Source organism: Hemitrygon akajei, chromosome 21 (genome assembly GCF_048418815.1).
Source record: "Hemitrygon akajei chromosome 21, sHemAka1.3, whole genome shotgun sequence".
Classification (NCBI taxonomy): Eukaryota; Metazoa; Chordata; class Chondrichthyes; order Myliobatiformes; family Dasyatidae; genus Hemitrygon; species Hemitrygon akajei.
In genome coordinates, this window is record NC_133144.1 from 62,209,575 (window position 1) to 62,224,822 (window position 15,248).

The window sequence follows — 15,248 nt, forward strand, 5'->3', positions numbered from 1 at the left end:
GAACTGTCTAGAACGAGGAAGGTCTCAGATTCAATTGCTGTCACATGACCTCTCTCACATTGGTGATATCTAGTTCTAGGCAGCACGGTAGCATAGCAACTAACATAATGCTTTACAGTGCCAGTGATTGCAACTGCCACTGTCTGCGACGAGATTGTGTGCTCCCCAAGTGAGCACGTGGGTTTCCTCCGAGAGCTCCAATTTTCTCCCACATTCCAAAGACCAAAGGTTAGGGTTAGAAAGTTGTGGGCATGCTAGGGTGGTGCAGGAAATGTGCTGACAATTGAGGGCTGTCCAGTGCAATCTTCACAGATTTGATGCAAACAACGTCTTTCAGTGTTTCGATGTACATGTGACAAATAAAGCTAATCTTCAGAGATTAAATAGCAACTGGAAAATACAAGGGCCAGCCTGGTGCAGCACCTTTACCTTTGTTCAAAGTAAAACTTATTATCAGAGAGTACATGCATGACACCACGTACAGCCCTGAGATTCTTTGACCTGCGGGTACACTCAGCAAATCTATAGAATAGTAACTGTACACAGGATCAATGAACAACGAGCTGTGCAAATGCAAATATAAATAAACGGCAGTAGATAATAGGTGTGAAATAACATGAAATGAAAGAGCATGAGCGCAAAATAATAAGATAAAGAGTCCCTAAAGTGAGACCATTGGTTGTGGGAGCACCAAAAATAAATGTTGTTATCCCCATTTTTTCAAGAGCCTGATAGTTGAAGGGTAGTAACTGTTCTTGATCCTGGTGTTGCAAGTCCTGAGGCACTTGTACCTTCTACCTGTACCTGATGGCAGCAGTGAGAAAAGAGCATGGCCTGTGTGGTGAGGATTTCGATAATGGATGCTCCTTTTCTGTGGCAACATTTCATGAAGATGTGCTCAATGGCTGGGAAGGCTTTACCCGTGATGTGCTGGGCCGAATCCACTACCTTCTGTAGGATTTTCTGTTCCCATGCCAGGCCATAATGCAGCCAATCAGCACACTTTCCACCACACGTCTATAGAAGTTTGCCAAAGTTTCTGATGAGATGCCAAACCTCTGCAGACTCCTAAGGAAGTAGAGCACTATTGTGCTTTTTTTGTGCAACCCTCTCACTGGGGCTCATATACGATCTTGACTCATTAGCTAACTCTGCTAACAGCCACGTGACTCAGCGGCAAGGAGGCCACCTTTCATTAGCAATACACATCTAAGCTCAGTGTGATTTGGGGCTCAATCAATCAGGAAAGTTAGGATGTTCCAATTAAGGAACATTGATTGCAGTGAAAGCTGTGTAAATTCTGCCCATACATAATTATCGGTCTCCAGAAATTATATATCGTACACCAGCAACAAATTATAAAGTAAGTATATTTACCAATTTTTCAACTTTATCAAACAATTATCAGGGAAAGGAAAGAAAGATAAAAGGGCCCGTTACAGTTAAACCAGTCTAAATATGCACATCAACTGCACTCGTCTCCGTAGTAGCTGGGTCTATCGCTTTACTCACAGCGCTGAATTCCCATCACCAACCACAGGTAGAACTTGCCTTCTTGGAATCCTTCATGTCACAAAGCACTCCTTGTATTAGGGTCTCTCCTTGGGGTGGGATCCTCCAAGGTGCTCTTCTCTCTGCACCTCCCGCCAAAGACCCCAAACCAGACTACTGGCCTTCAGAAAACTGATCCCGCTCAGCTCTCTCGAATCTTCCATAGTATCCCACTAGGCAAAAAGTTACCACACGTGCCAAGACAATCCTGATAGGCTGATGTAACAGTCCCAAGTTGGCCAACATGGCTCCTTATCTTCAGGCAAAGCCAAGACACTCTTACTAGCAGTTGCTTTCACAGAAAACTACAAAAATAAAAACACCTCACAGCATAGCAGTAGAAATCTTAACCAGAGCATTATATTCTCCCCCCACCAAAAACAGTCATGTCCATTTGACTTTGAAAGTTATTAAGCTATTATTAATAATACACTATTCAGATGAATCTATTGATTTCAGGGTCCCTAGTCCATTTGTAACATACCTCACTTATGAGATGGACGCAATACTCTGTTTCCCCAGTACATCATATGCCAGCCTATCTTGGGGATTTCTTGACTCTCTGAGACCTTCTGATCTCATCTTCAACCACTCCTTGTGACCATTTCTGTCTCCTTAGAGAAGCTTCCTTCTGTTTATAATTAATACCTTCTGCTGGCTCAGGTCCCCCCGCCACGGGACTGAACTCCACTTCATCCCCAGTTGTATTGGAGCCCATTTTCCCCTCACTGTCTATTATCATGTTTGACTGTCCACTGGCACTTGCCCCACCCCACATATATAAATCAGGGCTGGGATATTCAGGCATCTCTTAATCAGTTTTTGGGAAGTTTGCCTATGGTAAAGCATTCCCCATTTCCTCATCCTCTGAGTCTGTACAGTATTCAGGGGTTGGTTCCTCTTCGAGTCTTTCCACTGAAATCAAACTGTTGTCAGCTTATTGCCTTTCTGCTCTCCTCCTTCTGTGCAGAGTTCTACCAGGTATAGGTTCCGTGTCAGGCTCTAAGCCAACATGTACTCCCTGCCCTGGGGCACTTGACTTGACTTGACTTGAAAAGGTGATTCCAATGGAGAGTTTTGACAGGACCATTTCTATCCTCTGACTTCACCCAGAAAACTGGCAAATTTGGCATCTGGCTCTCTGCTTCGTAAGGCATAGACACCCAGCAGTCAGTCAACTTATGCTTTCTTGGTAGTCCTAGATTTCTTATTAACACTCTGTCCCCAGGCATCAGTTGAGAGAACCTAATCTTTTGATCATATCTCCTCTTGTTTCCTTAGTTTTTCTTGGTAGCAGAAGCTGCTGCTAGCTCTTAAGCTTTTTGCAGTTTTTTCCTCATGTCACGTGAGATACATCTTCTGTGGCAAGTCTTCACTGCCAGTTCCAAAACAGATCTACAAGTAATCTCACTTCACATCCGAACATCAAATAGTATGGCGAGTATCCAGTAGCTTCATTCTGTGTACAGTTGTAGCAGTGTACCAAATGTCCAATATGCTGGCTCGATTTGTTCTTTTTATTGGTATCCAAGGTTCCAAGTGTGTCTAGCAATGTCCAGTTAAACCTTCAGGCAGAGGATCACCCTGAGGGTGATATGGCTTGATATGACTTCTCAGCTTCAAGCATGCTCAGTAATTCACGTATGAGCTGATTCTCAAAATCCCTTCCCTGATTACTGTGTATCGTTCTCAGGAGGCCATAATGAACAGAATAACACTTTGACAACTGTGGATGCTCCTGATCCTCGTGGGGAAGGCTTTGAGCATATCTGGTGTAGTGATCTGTGATGACCAAGATATTTGCAATGTTACTGGAATCAGGCTCCATGGAAAGGAAATCCATAAACATTCAATCAAGTGGTGTTGTACTTTGTAAATGAAATAATGGAGCAATTCTTGTAGGCGGCGTCTTCCCCTGAATACATCTGATGCACGACTTACAGTACTCTTCGACCTCAGGCTTCACTCGGGGCCAATAGAACCGATCTTGGACCAATCAGTAGGTCTTGTCAAACCCCAAATGATCTAAATCATCATGAAGTGACTTTAGTAGAATCCTCAGTACTTCTCAGGCAAAACTAACTGGGAATGCTGTCTGGAGGAGATGTGACCCTGTGTAAAATTCCAGTTTGTCCCATTCCCTCATCGGTATGGGTATGGTAGGGTGTTTTGTCTTCTCAACTTGGGGATATATACCCTTTGACTACAGAAGGGTCTTCTTTCTGAGCTGCTGCCAATTCCACAGAGCTCAAGGTGGGCAACTGTTTAATATCCAGAGTGATCAAGTTGCAATCGGCTTGTGGAATGGCACGGCTAGAAGCTCCTAAATGATTCAGAGCTCTATCAAGCCATAGCTCGGCTCTGATTTCCCCTCCGTGGAAAACTGGCACATTGCTTTAACACCAGTGGCAGGAATGCCCTCTCTGTCCAGTTCTGGCACCTCAAGTGAACATCGTGCCAATGCATCCGCATCAGCATCCGGCTCACTTGCCAATATTTAAGGCTGAAGTCAAAAGCACACAGCGCCGCCAATGAGCGATGACCTGTGGCATCCAACTTTGCTGAGGTCCAGCTATAAGGTAGTGGATTGTCATCAATTCTCACCTTGAACTTGGCAGCGTGTAGTCACTGAACTTATCCACCCCAGCCTATTTCAATGTCAAAAACTCCAATTTGTTTGTAGGGTAGTTTTGTTTGGATGGTGACTGATTCCATCTTACAAAAGCAACAGGTACCTTTACCTTGGTCCTGATATAGAACACCATCTAATTCCTCATGGCTATTATCTGTATCCAGTACATAATGCAACTGGGGGGTTGCAAAGGCCAGCACAAGTGCTTTAGTCAGCAACTTTGCATCCCATCTTTCCCCAAAAGGCTCCGAAAGGCTAAGATAAACCTTGCTGCCTTCTTTCGTTTCCTCCCTTTCTTCCCCAAGGGAGGGTATCCACACCAAAGTTGATTCAAGGGGTGCCCTACACTGGAGTAGTCCTTCATAAATCTCCAGTCCACACAGAATCCACGGAATTAGCATACAGCACTCATATTCTTGGGCTTTGCCCGTATCTTGGACAGATCCTTAGCCACTCCATCCTGAGAGACTGTGTCTGACATAGTTGACTGATGTTTCAAAGGTACATTTAATGTCAGAGAAGTGTGTACAATATACATCCTGAAATGCTTTTTCTTTGCAACCATCCATGAAAACAGAAGAGTGCCCCCAAAGAATGAATGACAGTTGAACGTTAGAACCCCAAAGACCCCCCCAGCTTCCCCCCCGCACATAAGTGGCAGCAAGCAATGATGCCCCCCTCCCCCAGCAGCAAAAAAAAGCATCGGCACCCACCACCGAGCACTCAAGCGTGCAGCAAAGCAACAGCAAAGACACAGACTTGCAGTACCCCAAAACTATTTGTTCACCCAGTATTCAATCATAGCTGAGACCAGCTCAGAATTTAAATCAACAGCTGAAGGACTTATTAGACCTTTCACATCAGACAACTCCTTTCTTTCACTCCGCAGAAATGAGAACAACTTATCTTTAAAATCTTCACCCTCAGCTACATACAACTTGTCTTCAAACTCTTCAACCTCAGCGACATTCCCCCTTTCTCTAAAAATATGGACTGCCCATGGCCCCACCTCTCCAGGCGCCCCTATCTTATCAGGCAGTATAACTTCAGCCACATCACTGGTAGTCTGGACTAACAGGACTTCCTTACCAGCTGATTTGTCAAAAGACCGTTCAATCAGTGTAACTTTTCCCAATACTTTTCTGGAATTCAGCACTCTAAGTAGCAGTTTGTTGGGAATTCGAACATCCACCCTGCTCACAACACAAGCATTGCTGTGGGTATCATCTTTGAATTGCACCAAACCTTAATCCCCACGGCATCCATAATAAAGTATCTTAATTGCAGTGTACCTCACTTTCCACAAACCCTGGCTTAAACAAACAAATAAACCGTTTAATCAATCCTTATACAGCATTCACAGAGCACCCGAATCCCAGGTGAGTCCCTGCAAAAGCAACCCTCTCACCGGGCTCATATACAATCTTGGCTCATTAGCTAACTCTGCTAACAGCCACGTGACTCAGCAGCGAGAAGGCCGCCTTTCATAAGCAATGCACGTCTAGGCTCAGTGTGATTTGGGGTCAACCAGTCAGGAAAGTTGGGATGTTCCAATTGATTGTGGTGAATGCTGTGTAAATCCTGCCCATACATAATTATCGGTCTCCAGAAATGATAGCTCGTACACCAGCATAAAATTATAAAGGAAGTATATTTACTGATTTTTCCACTTTATCAAACAGCAAAGGGAAAGGAAAGAAAGATAAAAGGGCCCGTTACAGTTAAACCAGTCTAAGTGTGCACATCAACTGCACTCGTCTCCGTAGTAGCTGGGTCTATCGCTTTACTCACAGCGCTGAATTCCCATCACCAAGCACAGGTAGAACTTGCCTTCTTGGAATCCTTCATGTCACAAAGCACTCCTTGCATTAGGGTCTCCCCTTTGGGTGAGATCCTCTAAGGGCCTTCCCTGGTGCTCTTCTCTCTGCACCTTCCGCCAAAAGACCCCAAACCAGACTACTATCCTTCAGAAAGCTGATCCTGCCCAACTCTCTTGAATCTCCCATAGTATCCCACAGAGCAGAGAGTTACAACACAATACAATCTTAATTGGCTGACACAATATTCTGAAGTTGTACAACATGGCTCCTTATCTTTAGCCAAAGCCAAAACACTCTTACTAACAGGGCACACTGCTTTTGCAGAAAACAGCTAAAATAAAAATACCTCGCAGCATAGCAGTAGAAATCTTAACCAAGGCATTACATTTGCAATTATCTTTATATGATGGATCCAGGACAAGTCCTGTGAGATAGTGACACCCTGGGATTTAAAGTCATTGACCCTCTCCACTTCTGATCCTCTGGTGAGGTCTGGCTCAGGGACCTCTGGTTTCCCTCTCCTGAAGTCTACAGTCAGTTCCTTGGTCTTGCTGACATTGAGTGAGAGGTTGTTGTTATCACACCACTCAGCTTCCTATATGCTGTTTCATCCTCTGATACAGCCCACAACAGTAGCGTCATCAGCAAACTTGTATATGGTGTTGGAGCTTTACTTGGCCACACAGTCATGGGTGTAAAGCAAGTAGAGCAGGAGCTAAACACACTTCCTGTGGTGCTCCTGTGCTGATGGAGATTGTGAAGAGATTTTTTTGCCAATTTGAACTGACTGGTGTCTGAAAGTAAGGAAATCTAAGATCCAATTGCACAAGAGGTTATTGAGACCCTGGTCTTGGAGTTTACAGATTAGTTTTAGTTTCCTGATGTATGCACCTTTGCTGTCCAAATGTTCCAGGGTTGTGTGTAGAGCCAATGAGATAGCATTTGCTGTAGACCTGTGGCTTTGGTTGGCAAATTGGAGTGGAACCAAATCGCCACTCAGACAGGAGCCAAAATGCATCAACACCAGCCTCTCAATACACTTCATCACTGTGGATGTAAGTGCCACTGGGAGATAGTCGATGAGGCAGGTTATCACTCTCTTCTTGGGCACTGACGTGATTGAAGCCTGCTCGAAGCAGATGGGTACCACACTGCCGGAGTGAGAGGTAGAAGATATCCGTGAACACACCAGCCAGTTGGTCAGCACAGGTCTTCAGTCCTCAGCCAGGTACTCCGTCTGGACCAAATACTTTCCTTGGATTCACTCTCTTGAAGGCAGCCTGCAAGTCATCCTCAGATGCTGAGACCAAAGGATCATCGGGAGACATTGGGGTGCGTGATGGTTCACCCCCTGTTCTGGTGGTTAAAGCGAGCATAGAAGGCATTTGAGCTTTGGGGATCTTAATGCGTATTAGTTTGGTATGGTCACATGTATTAAGGTACAGTGAAAAACTTTCTTTATATATGCTGTCCTTATGTCCTTATAGAACATTTAATCAGATCAGCACATTGAGGTAGTACAAGGGATAGCAATAACAGAATGCATACTGGAGTGCTACCATTACAGAAAAAGTTCAGTGTTGGCAAACAATTAGGTGCAAAGCAAAAAAAAAAATCATGACAAGTATGGGTGACGATAAGCCTGATTCTGATATAAGCCTCTAGTGTGGACTGAGAGTGGGGAGGGGGCAGGGAGAAGGGGAATCATGGTTGGGAAAAGGGTAAAGGAGAGGGGAGAGAGCGGGAAGCATCAGGGAGACATTCTGTAATGATCAATTAACCAATTGTTTGGAATCAAATGACCATGTCTGGTGTCTCATGCCCCTGGGACTTCTCTGCCACCTGTCGCACACCCAAAGGATGTCCCAACATCCTTTGCTCCCGCCAAATTTACCAATTAGCTCTGCGCTCCAGGTTGACAAATACAGCACTTTTCAAAAGTCTTAGAAACATAGAAACATAGAAAATAGGTGCAGGAGTAGGCCATTCGGCCCTTCGAGCCTGCACCGCCATTCAGTATGATCATGGCTGATCATCCAACTCAGAACCCTGTACCTGCTTTCTCTCCATACCCCCTGATCCCTTTAGCCACAAGGGCCATATCTAACTTCCTCTTAAATATAGCCAATGAACCGGCCTCAACTGTTTCCTGTGGCAGAGAATTTCACAGATTCACCACTCTCTGTGTGAAGAAGTTTTTCCTCATCTCAGTCCTAAAAGGCTTCCCCTTTAATCTTAAACTGTGACCCCTCATTCTGGACTTCCCCAACATCGGAAACAATCTTCCTGCATCTAGCCTGTCCAATCCCTTTAGAATTTTATACATTTCAATAAGATCCCCCCTCAATCTTCTAAATTCCAGTGAGTATAAGCCTAGTTGATCCAGTCTTTCTTCATATGAAAGTCCTGCCATCCCAGGAATCAATCTGGTGAACCTTCTCTATACTCCCTCTATGGCAAGAATATCTTTCCTCAGATTAGGGGACCAAAACTGCACACAATACTCTAGGCGCGGTCTCACCAAGGCCTTGTACAACTGCAGTAGAACCTCCCTGCTCCTGTACTCAAATCCTTTTGCTATGAATGCCAACATACCATTTGCCTTTTTCACCACCTGCTGTACCTGCATGCCCACCTTCAATGACTGGTGTACAATGACACCCAGGTCTCATTGCACCTCCCCTTTTCTTAATCGGCCCCAGTTCAGATAATAATCTGTTTTCCTGTTCTTGCAACCAAAGTAGATAACCTCACATTTATCCACATTAAATTACATCTGCCATGAATTTGCCCACTCACCTAACCTATCCAAGTCACCCTGCATCCTCTTAGCATCCTCCTCACAGCTAACACCGCCGCCCAGCTTCGTGTCATCCGCAAACTTGGAGATGCTGCATTTAATTCCCTCATCTAAATCATTAATATATATTGTAAACAACTGGGGTCCCAGCACTGAGCCTTGTGGTACCCCACTAGTCACTGCCTGCCATTCTGAAAAGGTCCTGTTTACTCCCACTCTTTGCTTCCTGTCTGCCAACCAATTCTCTACCCACATCAATACCATACCCCCAATACTGTGTGCTTTAAGTTTGCACACTAATCTCCTGTGTGGGACCTTGTCAAAAGCCTTTTGAACATCTAAATATACCACATCCACTGGCTCTACCCATCCACTCTACTAGTTACATCTTCAAAAAATTCTATAAGATTCGTCAGACATGATTTTCCTTTCACAAATCCATGCTGACTTTGTCCGATGATTTCACCTCTTTCCAAATGTGCTGTTATCACATCTTTGATAACCAACTCTAGCATTTTCCCCACCACCGATGTCAGACTCACCGGTCTATAATTCCCCAGTTTTTCTCTCCCTCCTTTTTTAAAAAGTGGGGTTACATTAGCCACCTTCCAATCCTCAGGAACTAATCCAGAATCTAAGGAGTTTTGAAAAATTATCACTAATGCATCCACTATTTCTTGGGCTACTTCCTTAAGCACTCTGGGATGCAGACCATCTGGCCCTGGGGATTTATCTGCCTTTAATGCCTTCAATTTACCTAAAACCACTTCCCTACTAACATGTATTTCCCTCAGTTCCTCCATCTCACTAGACCCTCGGTCCCTTACTATTTCCGGAAGATTATTTATGTCCTCCTTAGTGAAGACAGAACCAAAGTAGTTATTCAATTGGTCTGCCATGTCTTTGTTCCCTATGATCAATTCACCTGTTTCTGACTGTAAGGAACCTACATTTGTCTTGACCAATCTTTTTCTTTTCACATATCTATAAAAGCTTTTACAGTCAGTTTTTATGTTCCCTGCCAGCTTTCTCTCATAATCTTTTTTCCCCTTTCCTAATTAAGCCCTTTGTCCTCCTCTGCTGGTCTCTGAATTTCTCCCAGTCCTCAGGTGTGCTGCTTTTTTTTGCTAATTTATATGTTTCTTCTTTGGACTTGATACTATCCCTAATTTCCCTTGTTAGCCACGGGTGCTCTACCTTCCCTGGTTTATTCTTTTGCCAAACTGGGATAAACAATTGTTGTAGTTCATCCATGCAATCTTTAAATGCTTGCCATTGCATATCCACCGTCAACCCTTGAAGTATCATTTGCCAGTCTATCTTAGCTAATTCATGTTACATACCTTCAAAGTTACCCTTCTTTAAGTTCAGAACCTTTGTTTCTGAATTAACTATGTCACTCTCCATCTTAATGAAGAATTCCACCATATTATGGTCACTCTTACCCAAGGGGCCTCGCACAACAAGATTGCTAACTAACCCTTCCTCATTGCTCAATACCCAATCTCTAGTTGGTTCCTCGACATGTTGGTTCAGAAAACCATCCCGCATACATTCCAGGAAATCCTCTTCCTCAGCACCCTTACTTCTAATTAATATATTTTGTTTTTACCAGATGTCTGTTAAACTACCTTAACGCATCAGTATGTTACCATTAACCCCCATGTTTTTATTAGATTAGATATTTTATTAGTATATTAGATCTATTACTACTCTGGCCTTTAGAATTTCTGGTTTCCAACAGTAATCAAATTTGATCCAATGATACTTTTATTTGGAGCTTCGAGATATTTGTTTTCATGTACAAACTTTGTATATAAGACCATAAGATTTAGAAGCAGAACTAGGCCATTCAGCCCATTGTGTCTGCCACACCATTCAATCATGGCTGGTTTAGTTTCCCTCTCATCTCCATTCTCCAGCCTTCTCCCTGTGACCTTTGGTGCTCTCACAAATCAAAACCTTCTGCTTTAAATATACCCAATGACTTAGCCTCCACATGCATCTACAGCAACAAATTCCACAGCTTCATCACCCTTTGGTTAAAGAAATTCCTCTTCAGCTCTGTTTTAAAGAGGTGTTCTTCTATCCTGAGGCTGTGCCCTCTGGTCCTAGATTCTCACATTATTGGAAACAGCCTCTCCAAGCCCGTTCTATCTAGGGCTTTCAATATTTGGTAGGTTTCAATGAGAACCCCCTCATTCTTCTAAACTCCAGCCAGTACAGGGCCAGAACTAGCAAATGCTCCCATATGTTAACCCTTTCATTCCCAGGATCATTCTCATAAACCTCCTCTTAACACCTTCTAAGGCCAACACATTCTTTCTTAGACATGGCGTCAAAAAAACTCCCACAATACTGCAAACATTATCTGACGAATCTCTTATAAAGCCTTAGCATTACAACCTTGCTTCTGCCCAGAGACACTCTGTAGCACTTGCGGCAATCTCAGGAAGTTATGTGGTGTAGTTCAAGGTTTACCACAGCCCTCTTCCTCTGGAAAGAGGGTTAAAGAGGTGTACACACAAGACCACAACAGTTATGGGCTGGGCTGACATACTTCCAGTTCCTAGTTACACCTGTAACCAAAAACAACAGAAAAAAACTTACACTCAGTGAGCACTTTATTAGGTACCCCTGTACACCTGCTCATAAATGCAAATATCTAAGCAACACACACAAGCATCTGCAGATCTTCTCTTGTTTGCCTATTATTGCAAATATCTAATCAGCCAATCATGTGTCAACAACTCAATACATATAAGCGTGCAGACATGATCAAGAGGTTTAGTTGTTGTTCAGGCCAAACATCAGAATGGGGGAGAAATGTGATCTAAGTGACTTTGACTGTGGAATAATTGTTGGTGCCAGATGGAGTGGTTTGAGTATCTCAGAAACTGCTGATCTGGGATTTTCACTCACAACAGTCTCTAGACCACGGATTCCTAACCTTTTTTATGCCATGGACCCCTACCATTAGCTGAAGTGTCTGTGATCCCAGGTTGGGAACCCCTGCTCTACAGTTTACAGAGAACAGTGCAAAAAACATGCAGTGAGCAGCAATTCTGTGGGCAAAACTGAGAAAGGTCAGAGGAGAACAGCCAGACTGATTCAAGCTGTCAAGAAGGCGACAGTAACTCAAATAGCCATGCGTTACAACAGTGGTGTGCAGAAGAGCATCTCTGAATGCATAGCATAATGAACTTTGAAGTGGATGGGCTACAGTAACAGAAGACTACAAACATATACACAATGGACACTTTTTAGGTACAGGAAGTACCTAATTTAATGGCTACTGAGTGTATAAGCTACTAGATAATTTAGTCTCCATGGACTTCCTGTAGCAGTACGATATGTTTTGGGTTGTCATGATGCTGTTTTCAATCAGTAAAAAAACACACCCTCATCATTAGAATTCTCCTTTAATTGGCTGAGAAAAAGACTGTAAAATCTCTCTTCAGCCAAACAGAAGACTTACATTATCTGAAGTACTGAGATTATGTTCGTTCATTTGTTGTGTTCCATGTTGTATGACAATGGGCAATCATGGTCTTTACATAACCATGATTGTTCTTGGCAAAAGTTTCTATAGAAACAGTTTGCCATTGCCTTCTTCTGGGCAAGAAGATGGGTGATCCCATCCATTATCAATGTTCTTCAGAGATTCCTACCTGATGTTACTGGTCACATAATCAGGACTTATTGATATGCACCAGCTGCTCACACGACCATCCACCACCTGCTCCCGTGGCTTCGGGTGACCCTGATCGGGGTGGGTGGGTTTGCGGGGAGGGCTAAGCTGATACTACACCTTGCCCAAGGGTGACCTGTAGGCTCTGGGGTGAAAGGGACACCTTACACCTCCTTTGGTAGAGATATATCTGTACCCCACCACCCAAGAAGTTATGTAGGTGGAGATCTAATAGGAATAGGCAAGAATGCAAGATAGAAAAAGACTAAATGAAAAAAAGAGAAACATGATAAAACTGTTGGAAAAAATATGGCCAGGGATATTATTTAGAACTTAATTACTATTATATTAGTAATTAAGTATATTAGTAAAGCTTTTCAACCATCAAAAATCAGGAGTGTGATAGAATGGTTACCATGTGCTTGTATGAGTGCAGTTACCACAATACACGAGAAATTCAACATCATCTAGGAAAGAGCAACCTACTTGATTGGTTCCCATCCAATACACTGAAAACTCACTCCTATCTCTGACCAATATATTTGCAGTGAGAGCCATCTACAGAGTGCATTCTTGTCCTTCGATCAGTCTGCGCCAAAAGCACCTTTCAGTCTTGACCATCAGGAAGGACTAAGGCAGCAAGCGCATAGGTCCACCACCACCAGGTCAGTTGGGAAATACTCTTTCATCCCAACTGAGGGATTACCTTCACCAGAAAAACCCACAGTAGACCAACAAGGTGGCTCACTTTCACAAACTGAGTTAGAGATGGGCAATCTACATGCTGTGAGTAATTGGGACAACAAATGGCTTACGGGTTCTGTGTCTTCATACACGTATCCATAATAGGGAACACCAGCAAACACAGGAGGAGTGTCCTGAACATCCACAACATTAATTGTTACAGTGGCAGTTGATGAGCCAATCTGATGCTTTCCTTTGTGTATCCCTCCACCATCCTGTAATACAAAGGTTCAGAGTGAGTTTATTATCAAAGTACAGACCTGTCACCCTGAGATACATCTTCTTGTGGGCATACTCAATAAATCTATAGAGTGATAATCATAACTGAACCAATGAAAGCCAACACCAACTTGGGCATTAAACCAATATGCAAAAGACACCAAACTGTGCAAATATAAAAAAGAAAGAAATAATGATAATAAATAAATAAGCAATAAATATTGAGAATTGAGGTGAAGAGTTCCTTGAAAGTGAGTCTATTGATTGTGATAACATTTTAGTGAGGGGCAATTGAAATTATCCCCTCAGTTTCAAGACCCTGATTGCTGAGGGGTAATAATTATTCCTGAACCTGGTGGTGTGGGTCTTGAGGCTCCTGTACCTTCTTCCTGATGGCAGCAGTGAGAAGTGAGGATGTCCTGGGTTGTGGGGCCCCGCCACGGTTGAACAAAGAAATACAATAGAATCAATGAAAACCTACATGCAAAGACTGACAACAACCAATGTGCAAAAGAAGACAAACTATGCCAATACAAAAATAAATAAATATTGAAAATAATAATCAGTAAATAAATAATATTGAGAACATGAGTTGTAGAGTGAGCCCGTAGGTTGTGGAACCAGATCAGTGCTGTGATGAGTGAAGTTATCCACGCTGGTTCGGGTTGAAGGATAATAACTAGGACAACACGGTAGCATAGTGGTTAGCACAATGCTTTACAGTACAGGTGACCCGGGTTCAATTCCCGTCAATGCCTGTAAGGAGTTGGTACGTTATCCCCGTGACTGCATGGGTTTCCTCCTGCATACTGGTTGGTAGGATAATTAGCCATTGTAAATTGTCCTGTGATTAGGCTAGGGTTAAATTGGGGGTTGCTGGGCAGCGCATACGTTTCCTCCAGGTGCTCCAGTTTCCTCCCAGACTCTAAAGAAGTTCGTCAGTAGGTTAATTGGTCACATGGGTGTAATTAAGCAGCATGGGCTGGTTAGGTCTAAACAGTATTTTACCATGCTGTATCTCTCAATAAAGATGAAAGTAACTTTTTTTTGTAATTTTTTTAATTGCAGTTTTTATTTGTAAAGACAGAGAACTGTGAAGCTCCAGAAAAGCCAGTCCATATGGAAAGTCTCAACTCGAAACACTGATGCTGCCTGACTCCCAGCTGCTGCTGCTTAAGGCTGTCACCCCTACGGGGGGGGGGGGGGGGGGGAAGGCCGCAAACAGCAGCTCGCCAGAGTGCTCTGTCCTGGGCACGTGTAGCCCATCTATACATCTTCAAGGCAAAGATCCTTCCTCTCCCAGGGATGGGGTCCCTGGAGCTTCTGCTGGCGTTCCTGCAGCTTTGATGGAAAAGTGGCAAGCAGGTAAAACTGTCCCTTCGTTTCAAAAAGTGATAATCAAGTTTTAATCTGCAAATATTTCCTAGCCAAAGATCTGAAGTTTAATAACAAATATATTTTGTATGATTATAAGTGGTTCATTAGGACTTAAGCATGCATTAGATGAGGTAATTTTCTTGTCTTTGTAGGAACAACTGGTCAGGTGCAGTAAGATTGAATAGATTGATTCTAATTTTGTGATCCTCAAGACTCGAAAGCATTTTGTTCAAGTCTCCCCAAGTAAATATGGGCTTTATTTAAATTGTTAATTAGCACCTTGATGTAAGAAAAAGATTGACTCATTTGCAGCAGAACATTTCTTAGCAAAGCATGTGTTCATTTCCTGCCTTAAGTGCTATAAAAGCAACTGTTAGAACAGCTTGTGGTTATTGCTGCAGCAAAATAGGAAAT

The 15,248-nt window shown here is 43.2% G+C and overlaps 1 protein-coding gene across 2 annotated transcripts in view; it reads left to right on the top strand.

Moving 5' to 3' along the window:
- The window catches only part of chata (choline O-acetyltransferase a), a 108,019-nt gene that overhangs the window by 9,244 nt on the left and 83,527 nt on the right, over nucleotides 1–15,248 (top strand). Inside the window, exon 1 of one of the 2 annotated variants that reach the window (XM_073025580.1) lies at nucleotides 14,732–14,822. The exons of the other annotated variant lie outside the window; for it this stretch is intronic. Coding sequence (XP_072881681.1) covers nucleotides 14,804–14,822 — 19 coding nt within the window. The 5' untranslated portion in view covers nucleotides 14,732–14,803. Of the gene's footprint in view, nucleotides 1–14,731; nucleotides 14,823–15,248 lie in introns of those variants that run through there. 2 annotated transcript variants of the gene reach the window in all.